Here is a 14,032-nt window from a genome sequence, read left to right as displayed (position 1 = left end):
ACTCATGCCATCATCAGTGTAAAAATCAAGTGACTTACTAAAAAAAAACGTGTATTGTGTTCCAAACTATCTTTAGATTGTTCTAAAAACAAATATACAAAATTTCTCTACCACCCAGGTTTTTACCTGACCAAACCTACGATAAAAATTTTGCATAAGCTCAAAAAAATGGTTTAATGTTTGTACTTCTTTTGTAATAAGGTGCTTCCCCGAGTTTTCTTTGTTGTTGTCATAACTACGAACTTTATACAGCGCCGCTAGTGACACATTATTTTTACAAAAGGGAGAATGTTACACGTGTTAAGAAGGTGAACATTGTTTTTTCTTTAAAAATATCGATTAAGTGCATATTGCGCTGAAAAAATGTTGTTTGGTAAACAATTTTATGAAAATATCGCAAACACACACACACAGGACCAAATTTTACCTTTTGAAGTTTTAACTGGAGTTTAACGACGCAAAAAACTGAATACCCAACGACTTTATAATTTGATTTTAAGTTTAGTACTCTTAATACCTCGATAACCTGTCCTACAAGACCAAACTAATGGGTATGTTGAATACGAAAGAGCTACACCAAGCTCAGACTTAATGTAATTAATTGTTCATAAACTAGCCTACTATTTAAGAAGAGTCTCTTTCTTATAGTATGGCTTAAAATAAGTAAAAGCTGAAACTATTTATCAGAATCGAACATTTTACATCTGTAAACGTGTTCACCTTTGAAATTTTGGTGGCGATGTTGTTTTCTCGCTTTAGTTGAGCGCTGTAAGGTGACGTTAAAACAGTTGAATGTACCGTAGGCTATACTTTATGAATTACTAAATTATTGTAAGATGTTAAAAAGTAAAAAGATAGTCACCTTACAGCAACTGAAGCAAACAACACCGCCGGTAATGTGCAATCTTAACTAGGTATACGTGACCTTGCACTTCAAAATTTACAATTTACTTTACAAACTCTAACACAACAGAATAGATCGTTGGTCATAAAGCAACTTCCGAGGGGCTAGATCACAGATGTTATTAAACACATATGTTTGTGTGTGTCTTTCATTCATTCATTCACAACAGAATAGAGTGTGGCATTAAATAAAAAACATGAGAAAAACCTTCCTGCTATTTTGTAAAACATACTGCAGATTTTTAAATGTGTATTACTGTGCTTAAACCGCGATACAGTGGGCTAATGTGGAAAATCAACGGAATGAACTGCAAAGTACTCACAAAAGTGGCAGCCCAATACAGCGTGAAAATATTACAGTGAATAAATGTTACAGTGGTAAAGTCGTATATAAATGTAAAGGCATAAAAATGTTGCGGAACGCATGAAATGTTTAACAACTTAATTTCAAGTTATACACAATTTTAATTACAATAATACTAACAATGATTTGGCGATTTTAACATGATGAACGCTGAACTACTTGATCAAAACAACCATAATAAAAAACAACACAATAATTACTAATTAGTCCAAATAAAACGACTGATTCAGATATTCTGTCGAAAGCTTCTGTTGTACTTACGCAAGCCGGTATAGTTGTCTAAAAGCGATAGTAAGGCTAAATCGCATTTGTTGTGCAGTTGTACACGCATGGTCGCATGTGCATTGTACATGTAACTTTCAAATTAAACTCATGATTTATATTGATGATACAATGAGATTGTAAAACTGCTCTAAAAGCTCAGACTTCAGTGGTGTCTCGCCTCATGTCTTCTGCTTGATATGGATAGCTTTCGTAGCTAAAGAAATATTGGGATTGGGATGGTTGCTATAATTCACAATAGGTTAGCATAGTTTAAGTTTAACAAAGGCCATAAAAGTAAACATATTACTGTATTTACTTTAAGCAATGATTGGTTCAAAAAAGTTTATTTATCCTCTAACTAAGACATTATATATATATATATATAATAGCCGTATCGCAATGTTTCAAAATTAGGCTTGAATAGCAACACTCACTACAAAAAGCGTTAAATTATTAAATATTTCTTATTTGAAAATACTTGAAAGAACACTTTCATACCTGTTAACAGATTCCGCAGGACGCCCTTGGTTCTCATTCAGTTCTACATAAAAAAAATAGACAAATTGAAAAAGTGTTATATTTGTATTCAGCACAAATTGTTCAATTTATGAATTTAAAGTCAACTATTCATATATGTTAATATATTTAGATGCACAATGCGGATCTGTATTGTAGCTTGGTAATAAAGAATGTCCAAGTCAAAAATGCCGAGTAGATCGACATCATCTTGATAAAAAAGTTATTTTGTCTTTTTTGGATGATGTCGATTTAATCTACCTTTTTGGCTTTGGAATTTATTATCAAAGGTATGGTAATAAATATATAATCAAGCTTTTGCGTGAGTTCCTCAGTAATATAATTATATTTACAGAAAAAGCACAAGACAAACACGAAAACACAAAACCATCCCCAAATAAAAAAAACAAAAAACTCACCAATGTTATTGAGGTCGAGCACGCTCCCTTGCTCCCCCTCGTGGAAGCCCTCGTCGTACCCGTAGTTGCTATGGTAACGGTGATCTGGAGGCGCGCTCCAGAGCTTGCGGACTCCGTGCTCGTGAGGACGCTCATCCCTGGAGGAAGAACGCAGGAAGCAGGAGACGGCGAACATCTTGAGCAGCATCCGTCGTCGGAGAGGAGGCACGAGGATCAGGTCGAACTGGCGCTGGCGGAGGCGACGGGAGAAGGCGGGAAGAACCTGGGAGGATAGGGAGGAAAAGAGCGGTGATAAAAATGTTTTGCAGGAAACTTTTAAGTGGAAGTTAAGTACGGAAGTGTAAGGTAAATACATTGAGTTATAAATAGAGTCGCCAGGAGAAAGGGCAGCGATAAATGTTTTGCCAGAAACTTCTAAGTCGACAGTCAGTCAATCTGCAGTACAAGTTCAAGACGGGCGCAAAAGAGTAAGTATAGCCCGAAGGGTTATAAATATGTTGCCAGGAGGGGAGAACCTGATGGGAGAAAAATGTTTTAATTCTATAGCCCAGTCAACAAGTTAAATTTGTCTCTGAGATCGAAAACTAAATTGCGAAAGACAGCGGAATGGAGCGAAATTTAAAATACTCAGCGGTCTAACTAAATTGTTGCTATAGAACGAAAGGGCGTGTAAAAACGAGCAAATATTTTATTTGAAAAATATCAACGTTAAAACTATTTTTCCGACCTACATAAAGCTTCAAAATTAAAAGTAAGTCAAATGGATTAAAAAGTCCTGGTCAAGCCGAAACGGCTCAGGTATAGTTCATTAAGCTCGTGTACCATATCTGAGGGGCAAAAAAGAAAGCCAGGGTAAACCCAAGATAAGTTTTCGACTTTCAACGCACCAAAACACTACTAAAAATGACGCACATCCCATGCTAGTTGCCTGACTATATATAATACAAGTTGTTATAATTTGAAAAAAGTTTGGCAGTACACTTGACAATCTTCGAGGCAAGGTAATTTGCCGGAATACGCAGCTTGTGAATCACTGTTTAAAACTGACCATAGAATAAAAAACGCTCTCAGGCGAGTGACGTCACACCTACCTCGACCAGCTTGTCGACGGTGCTCTGAACTTTGACCTTAAGCGACTCGGCGAAGATTGACTGGTGGACGAGCTTGCCGTGCAACTCCACCAGGTCCTCCAGGACATCTCGGAGCGAGGAGTGGAGCGGATCGTCGATGTACCTGAAGCAAGAGGAATGGCAAAGTACAAGGACAAGTTCTGAAATATTTTCTATATATGTTTTTCAGGCAAATGCCTAGTGACATTGAATTGCTAAACAGAGGCAATCAAGCATTACCCGAGCAATGCAACAACTTACCCGAACAGATTTAACCGTTTTTTTTGTACGTCCTCAGGCATTAAAAAGTAAAAAACAACCAAAAAATACTAACTCGGCCTCGCGTGCGAGAGCATTGACGACTTGAATGTGATGAGCCAGTTCGTGCACAGGAGCTAGAAGGGCGGGAAAGCGAAGAGCCTTCTGTGTCGCGTGTCGCCCCTTCACAGCCGCAACCATGTAGCTGCAAAGAATATTATTTTTCAATACCACGTGTATAAGAAGAGAGGATTAGGTTTTTTTTCAATTGAAAAACAGAAAAGTAGTACATTAAGCTAAGTCTGTCAGTTTTCCCGTAGAGTTTAATTTTTTAGCACATTTATAAATTGACTGCTGGTAGTTAGGCTAGTCCACTGGAATCTGGCAGCTGGCAATTGACAGTCTACAGCTGGCAGTCAACGCTTGTCAGTCGGCAGTTAGATTTAGGCAACTGGCAGTTTCACCTACGACTTGGCCAACCGCGTAAAGAAACTGTGCTTTAAAAATGGAAACTATTATTGACTGTGAAAACTAACTCGACAATTGTTGCAATATAAAACAACAATATGCATTTCAACATAGCCTAACCCTCTAAAGATGTTTAGCCTTTTCGATGTGACTAAGGTGGTACTATGGATATTTACCAAATGAAAATCTGGTATTTGCTTTATTGTCTATAGCAGTGGTTCTCAACCTGGGGGTCGCGACCCCCAAGGGGGTCGCAAAGGGCTGTCTTGGGGGTCGCCATGTACAATTTCGTTCAGGAAATAATCATAAGAATTAGGCAATATGGACTTACAGTTTAGCAGTATTGAAGGAGCAAAAGAACCGCCGGTCTAACATTTGTCTTTGTGCGACTTTTGCTCCAGTGAACCTGTCGCGTTTATGACGTCACGATTACACTTTTCAATTAATGAATCAAGCCTAGCTTCAGTCAAACGATGTCTAATAAAAATGAATGAATGGACGCTCAAACCAGGATTGCCAGATGGCCTAAAATTTGAACCAAAAACAAAAAATTGTCCTAATTTAACTGCTGTGTCCGACGGTTTGTAAATCATTGGGACAGTATAAGCTTTCTGTCCTAATTTGACCGAATTTAATTGAAACATTGTGGGATGAAGTAAAACCACGGGCTCACGAAGCCTACAAACTTTGTTTATACCAACTTTAACAACGTTAATTGAAAAATTGTTCGCGCTTCGCGCGATTTTGATGCGTATTTCTGCAATAATTTTATGCGGTATTAAAGCGTCAGGTGTAGTATAGGGCGCTTTAGTTCCAAATTGAAATTTAGGCCAAGTAACAATAAAAGTTGTGCTAGATTTACAATAGGTTACAGGCAAAGTATTTCTACTTTTCAGCGGTATCATAACATTTTAAATAGCATTTTCCAAAACATCGACTAACCGTTTTATAAATTTGTAAGAAATTTTGGCTGCTCACCAAGAACAGTTACCTCCATTAATTACCTTTAGTCTCGCACTAGGTTCATGCTAAATATTATTTGACCCAAAATGTAAATCTCTGGCAATCCTGGCTCAAACCGTAACTTTAGCTTGTTGTGCATAGCACATTTTATCCAAAATTTGATACAATCGCAAACTAGATTTTTTCCCTTTTGAATTTTGCCAATTTTAAAATGTGTTTTTTATTTACTCAGGTTTATTTATCATACACTATATTTGGGGGGTCGCGCAAGTTATCGAAAACTTAAAGGGGGTCGCGAGAACAAAAAGGTTGAGAACCGCTGGTCTATAGTAAAAAGAGAACACAGTGACAGACAGCTTTAACAATGTGTGGTGAAAGCTGTGCTTCATTGTAGTCGAAACTGACACTATTCATAAGAAAAATATGTCGAATTTTCGCGGGCTAAACCAAATTTTTCTTGCGTAAAACCACGGCTGCGGAGTCGGAGTAGAACTAGGGGCTCAAGCAAGACATTGTAGGACTATCCAAATCTAGAGTTCGACGTTGCGCATGTGCAGTACCAAATTTCGAAATTCACAATGTCGCAAACTGTAAATTGCAAAGGTGGAACAGCATATGGTATAATTGTAAATGTGAAATAGCACATGGTGGTTTGATGGAATATTTTCTAACCACGTATTGTGAGTGCAATACGCTTATGATGAAAGTCAAGTTACCGTTTCGTGTTCTTATTAAGTCCGTCCATCCCGTGATGTAGCATAGTAGGCCAGAGTGGTGTTGAAGCGCAAATTACGCGCTGGTCTCTCAAGATGAAGTAAACCACGTACAACACCATTCCGACAATCCATGCGCTGTTGATTAGTATCAGCTCACCCTAAAAGTAGTAACTTGGCAGTGTAAATGAAGAAATACACAGGCAGCCAGGTAGTGCAAACTGAATATGTAAAAAGAAGAAAAACTCCTTGCCCTAAAGCACGTTAATGACGACAATAACTTCAAATGGTAGCAATATACTTTAGACTTTCTTGTCTCAGTCAAAATCAGTCACTATAGGTTCTAGTTTATAAAAGAGAAATATATTTCGCCAATCACGGCATCATCAGTCTCTTATTTAAATAGAGCTATTTATATTGCAGTCAGGTAGCTTATATCTTTTCAATTGCAATACATATAGGCAGGTTTTTTTTAAGGTTTGGTTTGGGTGACCGCTAAGTAGTTTTAAGAGACCGCAAGTGCTTCATTTAAATACCAAAAAGTTGCAAGTCCAAAATTTGGGAAACCGCTGGAGAAATTTGACCGAAACGGTCCCCCAAAACACCTTAAAAAAACACTGCATATAGGCAAGACGAATACCAACCAATCAGCTAAAGTTAGTAATCTTATCGTTTCAGAAATTTGTCAGGCCGCTATAGAAAACACAGGAAATCAGTATAATGTTATGGATAACAAGTTCATTTCGATGGAATTCAAGCTATTTTGTTAGCAATTTAACAAAGCGTATTACTATAATTAGTTCCTCAAATGTTTTTCATCGGTCACTCGTTTTCATTTTCTAAATGACTTTTTTGAATTTACTTGTATTTATATAATATTTAAACTGGCGTGTTAAATTTTTAGAACTGGAAAAATTTGACAAATATGCGGAAGACTATAGGCAAATAATTCCTTTATAGACATTTAGCTTTGAGGCTGAGATATATGAATATTTTAACTTTGAGTTAAATGAATAAGTATTACGAATATAAAACATATTTGAAAGTGTGCCATACAAGAAACGAACTTTACCTCTATGTAAGATGGAAGGAGAAAAGCGTTCTGCAGCCCGTCGATGTTCTGCATGGCTCCGATCACGGCACAACATATCAGGCACAAGAGACTCCACAGGTATGGTAAGTTTAAGCTAGTGACCTGCAAAAAAATATGAGTATATATATATTAATTACCTAAGGTAAGTTCAACTTAAGACACCATTTTAAAAGCGGTAATTCTCGAGTAGAGAATTCAATACAATCTGTTTTTACGTTTATTGTTTAGTGCCACATGATTACCCTATTTAGAAGTAGGCCTAATACGATAATTTACAAAAAAAATTAAAATGTTACAGCGTGAATCGCTTTAGTTATATTGTTAACAGGTTTTTGTTGTTGTGTTCGTTTTCAGCAATTTGGTGAATTTTGATCAATTACCAATTATCAATATTTGTGAATAAAGATTTAGCGTTGCAATTCTACTGTTTTGATAATTTGCCTTGCTTGCACATCCATACAATCATATTTATTGTGCGTTTTTTGTCACAAATTGGTTAGCTGTATTCTTACCCTGTATGGAAACTTGACAACAGTAAGGAAAAAATGCAGGAGCAAGAAAGCGAAAATCAGCGACGCTTGAACCAATCTGAGCATAATTGACACTGATTTAAAAGTTGTTTTAAACTAATATCACCTGTGCATTTTAACTAGGGTAACTAGATTCAGCCACTTTTAACCAGGGTCACAGACACACAAAAAGACGCACTGCTTCCCTATTGTAGGACATACGGTGGCCAAGTTATGGTACGATTTAAACTGCAGTCGATTTATCCAATAAGCTAGTGATTTTCAAGCGGTGTTACGCAAGAAGTTTATTAACTTAACTAATAATTCATGAAACGCCGGTCAAAAAATCGCAGTTTGTCTTTAAAGTAATCATGTAATATGACCAGTTTAAATGTTACACCGTGATTTGTTTCATTTAAATAGTTATTTTTCCAGCCTGGCCTTGCTTGCACGGCATACCTGTCAGGCTATGATTTGGGTAACCTCTCCAAAGGCATCTAGACTCTAGACTAGAATACTATATAAGTGTGGCTTTACAGTTGGCCAGTACGACTGCAGATGGGCTTAATGACAGAACACACATTGTGTATATTATGCACAACTTACCTGTGGTTGAACAGGGTGGCGTACCAGCACAAGACGATAAACTTGAATACGTGGTGGAGCGGGCGGTGGTAGACCCAGAACCGGTTGTAGCTGGCAAAGGTCAGAAAAAGTCGGTCGTTCCAGGATGTGTCGAGGTCGAGCACCCTCTCACAGTGCTTTAGTTGCAGATAAGCCTCGTGTTTGCCTGCATTCGAGCTGATTACCTAAACGAGAAGGGCAAATGCTAATTTGAGCTTCAAAACCGACCTGCGTTACCGCTTTAAAGATTATAATAATTTACAAGAAAAACAAAATCAGTTTTTCGTTCTGTGTCGCGCTGTTGGGTTTGTATAGCTGCGACCTAAAACAATATTTGCTTAAGAAAAATTCGCCTAAAATATTTTGTTATTTCCGTTGAACGCATATTTACGTTTAATTTATCCATTCAATTGAGCGCAATTGTATCGCACGTGACTAGATAATTAATTGCTGTTGACCGTTTATTTTTCTATAATAATAATTAATTATATTAAAGAAAAATGGTTAATGTAAAAGGTTTCAAAAATTAAATTTTTTTTTTATCATAAGCATAATACAAATATTGCGGTTTGGTAAGTTAGTAATAGGTATTCCATGCTTATTTCCATTCTTTATTCACCAAATATAGCGTTAGATGTTAGGAACACCATAAAAAAATATTGTACCCCAGCTTATTAAAAACAGGTTGACCTTAACACTAATATGTTTAAACCTCTTTGTTGATCTTCAAAGCCAACCAAACAGGAAAGCCAATATACAGTGCAGCTGCAATTAGGATAGATAACACAACGTAGACGATATGTTCTCCACTCCAACATTGCACAGAATTCTCTACGTCCATAACATTTGAAGCTGGCAGACACCAGAACAACTTGCTGAGTTGGACCCCAATTGGGAGAGCCAAGGCCTGAAAAAAATAAAAAAGTAATTACAGCCTTATTGGATAGCATGCCAAAGAAATTGCTAATTTGAGGGCAGAGGCAATATATACATATTCGAATAAAAGTTATGCCATTATCAGGCTGTGACAGAATTGGGTATTTAAATACAATGGTTGTTAAAACCATGTACCTGTATATTTAGCACTCATACATGTCTTGAATATTTCTTATATTTTTATATTACATCTAATTTGTCACGGATTCTGAAGAAGTTGTTTTTTTAGTTGATTCAATACTAATATTTGTTTTCATTTTAGCTTCACTTTTTTTGTGGTGGCTATCAATAAACTTTAAAACACAATATATATACAATTTTTTCAGTAGTTTGAAAAAAACATTCCATTATAAGTGTAAAAACATGATGATGGCATAAGGTATTGCTAAAATGTTTGTGAACAGCAAAATGTCAATCAATTAAACTTTATGACTTTAGTATTTTTATGAAAAAATATTCATATTTATTTGTGACTACCATTGGAAGGAATGGAGACAGTCAAATCTTTGTTTTTTATCCTATTAAAAAACACGAAAATGTTCTGCGAAGGTTGATGTTAGTGATGTAACTTTCTTCTTTATGATGACTACAGATTATGGGTGACCATTTAAAATATTTTTTCTGTCATTACCAAAATAATAACAATTTTTTCAAAAAAAATTTATCCCTCACCTGAATACCAAAAATGAAAGCAAGCGTGACTTTATCAGCTATGCGATTCCACAACAGCAAAATTGAGCGGTACCACAGCTTGGTGGTGAAAATCTTCCTGGCAATCAATCCAAAAGCAGCCAGACAAACAGTCACTACAGCCAGAATGACCATCACCAACAACATAACTCTTTATAAAATCGAAAAGAATAAAATTATTTAATTAATTTTAGCAAATTTAAATGGATTTTTCATGTTTTTAGTAAATTTTAAATAAATTACATCTTGAGTTTAAAACAGTATTTTTCAACATTTTTTTGCGGCGAGTCAAACATCAAAGCATAAATATAACAGCGAGGCAGGCTATGTGTTCGTATTGCAGCCAAAATACTCTCAAATTTAGAGAAATCGTTCTCAAAACTAATCCTAATCAATCTAACGATGTGAGCTACCGCAGTCGTCGACCTAACCAAATCAAACAGGGATCAAAATTTTGGTCACAATCCAGGGGTTGAGAAAATCTGGTTTGGAAGTAGGAAAACACATAATTTACAAGACAATTGGCATACACAGGATTTTCTGAATAGAAGCAATCCAATATATTCATTAAACCTGTTATCGCCAAAATATTATTAACAACATAACTCTAGATTGTGGCAGGAAAAGCTATTACCTGTAGTTTACTGGCACATCGTCACTTGCCACAAAGGCATTCCTGGCAGCTGTATAACTGCCACTTGTCACCTTGGCAAATTCCCAGGCATCGACATTGAATAGAAATAGAAACGACATTGCCCTGGTCCATGTAAGTGGCCACGTCCACCGAAGTGACAGCGATTGAAGGAGAGCAAAATACTGAAAAAATGTCGCACATACTAACTAGAGATCAACCGATATCACTTTTTAGAACTATTTTTGAAAAATATGGTCAATATTTGAATGAAAAAGATAAAACCAAATAACATTTCCTTTTATGTACCTATATTTATTTCGAGTTACATTTTGCATTTTAATTACATTTTTTTAGGAAAAAAAATATAAAATTTCTTTATTGTTCACGAAAAACTATATTATATGTTCGTACTATATCATATGTTCATAAATATTGGACAAAATATCGGCCAACACTTACCAATACCGATAAATCGGTAGGATCAAAATATTGACTGAAAATATCAGTAAACCGTATATCTCTTAAACCAGCTACAAAACATAAAGGAGTCAAATTGCTAAAAAAAATATGGAGTAAAATCCAGGCAAATATTTAGAACTTTATCAGACATGTTTTTGTAATTTCACGTAGTTTTGTAAGTCAAGGTTAAAGTTGACAGACATTAGGTTAATGCTGTTCATATACACCAGGTTCGACTTATAATGCAGTGTATCAGACAGTTACATTACATTCGATAGTAAAAGGTAGTAAATTTTCCTTCTCACCTGCAGATACTCAAGAAATATAAACGCAATGTCCAGGACAATAATCTGACGCCCACTTCCCTTTTTTTCCTTTAGTTTTGCCTCAGGGTCTCGCTCTACAAATGATAACCTTCCATCACTAACAGTGTCTCCATCATAACTGCCATTCTCCATTTGATGAGCAGAACTGATGATTCTTTGCCTAATTAAAAAATCTACTTTAAATCATTCTATTATATACAACTTTTGTAAAAAAAACAATTAAACTGAATAAACATGATAAAAATATTGCTTAAACTTTCAGCACACATACCTAGTAGTTATTAGAACTAATGCTAAATACTTTACACTAAATAACAAATGGAAAAAGAGAAACATTCGCTAAATTCATTTAACAACTTCCTAGAATGTGTGTAAACTTGTCACCAGAAAAAAAATACGGTCACCAGAAACTTATTGCATGGTGGGGTTAGAACTAAAACTTTACCCAAGCCCTACTGACAGGCTTTAAATTCTTCATGGTCATTTAAATTTTTGTTGCAGGCTTATTTTTAGGTTTAAGTACCTTGCTTGTACTTGATTAATTGAAGTCTTGACTGGTTCTAGTATTATTGTTTTGTGATTATATATTTTTTGTTATGAACAGTATAGTTGCATTTTGTTACAGGTTTGCCCAAATTAAATTTTCGCAATATGTTTTTTTTTGGCAGCTTACAGTTCAAAGGATTGTTTAAAATTCATAGTTGCACTTCACTGAAATAGATTTAAAAATTTACCCAACCAAAATCATTAGAAAAAATGATAATAATTAATGGTAACAAAACTCTACCGTGTCTGTCCGTCATCCAATAGAAGTGGAACATTTTCGTTTTTTCGCCTCACCATATTTTTAATACTTCGAAGCAAGGTTTGTCATCAGTCGAAAAAAGTTTACAAAAAACTTTTTCAAATATCTTTTACAGATTTGTATTTTCTACCGTTTTTGTGTCCATCTATGTTTTGATATTAAACAGCAAATTTTATTTAAAATACTCTCGTGCTCAGTAAAATTATCTGCTATACGTTTCTTATTAGTTGAACTAATAAACTTTATTAATGTTTTTCTTTTGTAATGCCAACCCTTATAATGTTGCTAACATACCGAAGCTAACAAATAACCAATCCCATGAGCGCAAAAAACAAATCCTATGAGCCAAAAATGATCATGATCATTACCAAATAAAAACTAAAATGTGGCAAAGGCAAAACAAGTAGCAAACTTATAAATAACCTAAAAATTATTATTATTCAGTAATCCGCTATACGTTTGAGAGTGTCTAAAATCAAAAAGGCGAACTGAACATGAACAGGAGTTCTATGAACCGGTATTGGGCCAAGTTTACCCAAACAACACCCAAACCTAAACTGTTTTTTTAAAAAAAGGTCTAATTGTGAGTCACTAGAATCTTAACCCATAAATTTATAATAATCTTAGTTGCTTAACCGAGACACGACCGGTCAAAAAGCAGTTCACTCCTATACGGCGTAACACGGGGTAAATGTAAGTCAATAAAACGCCACAAAACACACGGCTGGTTCACACTAGAAGCGTTAACGTATGGCGTCCAACGTAAACGTCGTCCAGTTCACCCATAACGCGTTGCGACAAATTTCCTCGCTTCCAACCGAAAGCGTCAAAGTTGAAATATTTCAACTTTTCCGCAACCGGAAGCGTTTTTTAAAGCCTTAAACTTACTGTAGATGCTGCACAAACAGCAAATCCAACGATATCTCAGGTAACTTGGAAAAACGTGCCTGACGGAATAAGTCCCAAATCAGTGATTTCCAACCCTTTTAGTGTGGTGGGTTCTTTTAAAGGTTTGGCTGAAAGCTGTGGCTCCCTAAAGAAACCAGCATTGTCTATATCAGTGGTAAAAGTAAGCTGGAATGGTTTTGAACCGCGCTTCGCTAAAATATTTTTGCAAATACGCAAACGTAGCCTAATTTTTTACCAGGCCATGACCTTTTATTACCAAGTCACCCCACAATTCTTAAATGTGTTTAAAACCAAGATTTTAGGAGCATGTTTGTTTGTGCACAGCATCGAACGATACCTCAGGTTTCCTAATTGGGCCTACTTATTTTAGACGTGTAACGTCATCTCGGAAATTTGTATGCCTTGCAGTGTGAAAACTTTTCATCGTTCAGACAATTATTCTACTTTTACGTCTGGTCTGTATAGTTTATATAAATAGGTTTTTTAGAAACATTTTCATCCAACCGCCTGCTAGAAAGGTGTGGTTTTAGAAGGAAGGTTTGGCCTAAGTATTAGCAGAGGAATCTTTGGTATGCTGAGATGATGTAACATTTTCTCCCTTTATTGCTGGTTCAAATACAATGAACTGGTGCATACTAGTTCAGCCAGGTGCACTTGTTTGGGCAGTATTTGTTTGTTTCTCTCATTCCGTCAATAAAATAATCAATATCCTTGTTAATATTTAAACTTTATGCGAGCTTAAACAAATGTTTATCATTCATCTGGTACGATCAAAAAAGTAAGAAATTTTGATATTCTACAATTAAGTAAATTCTAATATGGGAACATAAAACACTTGGTTGTATTGCTAATTAATATTTCACAAACGTGAAGAATGAAGAATTCTTTTTGGTGGTTAATTGTCAGGTTAAGCTGTCTGTATCCTTACTAGATTACTTCAATCCATAAAGCGCGTGTCTTTGATTTCGTTGTGTTGCGTAACAAATACTTCGAGGTCCGTTGAGTAGTGCCTCTTCCGGTCACGCCACCGTGGCCTAATATCCATTTTGTTTTTGCAAAACCGCAATTTC

The 14,032-nt window shown here is 35.7% G+C and overlaps 1 protein-coding gene across 1 annotated transcript; it reads right to left on the bottom strand.

Annotated features, from left to right (window-relative positions):
• Window positions 1-1,143: 1,143 nt before the first annotated feature.
• LOC146163420 (uncharacterized) lies at window positions 1,144-11,403 on the bottom strand. Its single transcript, XM_083382035.1, has 13 exons — window positions 11,228-11,403; window positions 10,464-10,645; window positions 9,812-9,980; window positions 8,916-9,110; window positions 8,186-8,388; window positions 7,583-7,658; window positions 7,050-7,172; window positions 5,981-6,138; window positions 3,910-4,038; window positions 3,558-3,699; window positions 2,467-2,728; window positions 2,030-2,072; window positions 1,144-1,745 (listed from the first exon to the last, which is right to left on the bottom strand). Exons 1-13 carry the CDS (start codon window positions 11,378-11,380, stop codon window positions 1,688-1,690), a joined length of 1,893 nt encoding a protein of 630 aa, XP_083238161.1. The 5' UTR covers window positions 11,381-11,403; the 3' UTR covers window positions 1,144-1,687.
• Between the last annotated feature and the right edge of the window lie 2,629 nt (window positions 11,404-14,032).

Source organism: Ascidiella aspersa, chromosome 2 (genome assembly GCF_963924565.1).
Source record: "Ascidiella aspersa chromosome 2, kaAscAspe10.2, whole genome shotgun sequence".
Lineage (NCBI taxonomy): Eukaryota > Metazoa > Chordata > Ascidiacea > Phlebobranchia > Ascidiidae > Ascidiella > Ascidiella aspersa.
The sequence above is the reverse complement of the archived record's forward strand: the minus strand, read 5'-3'. Positions and strand labels throughout refer to the sequence as shown.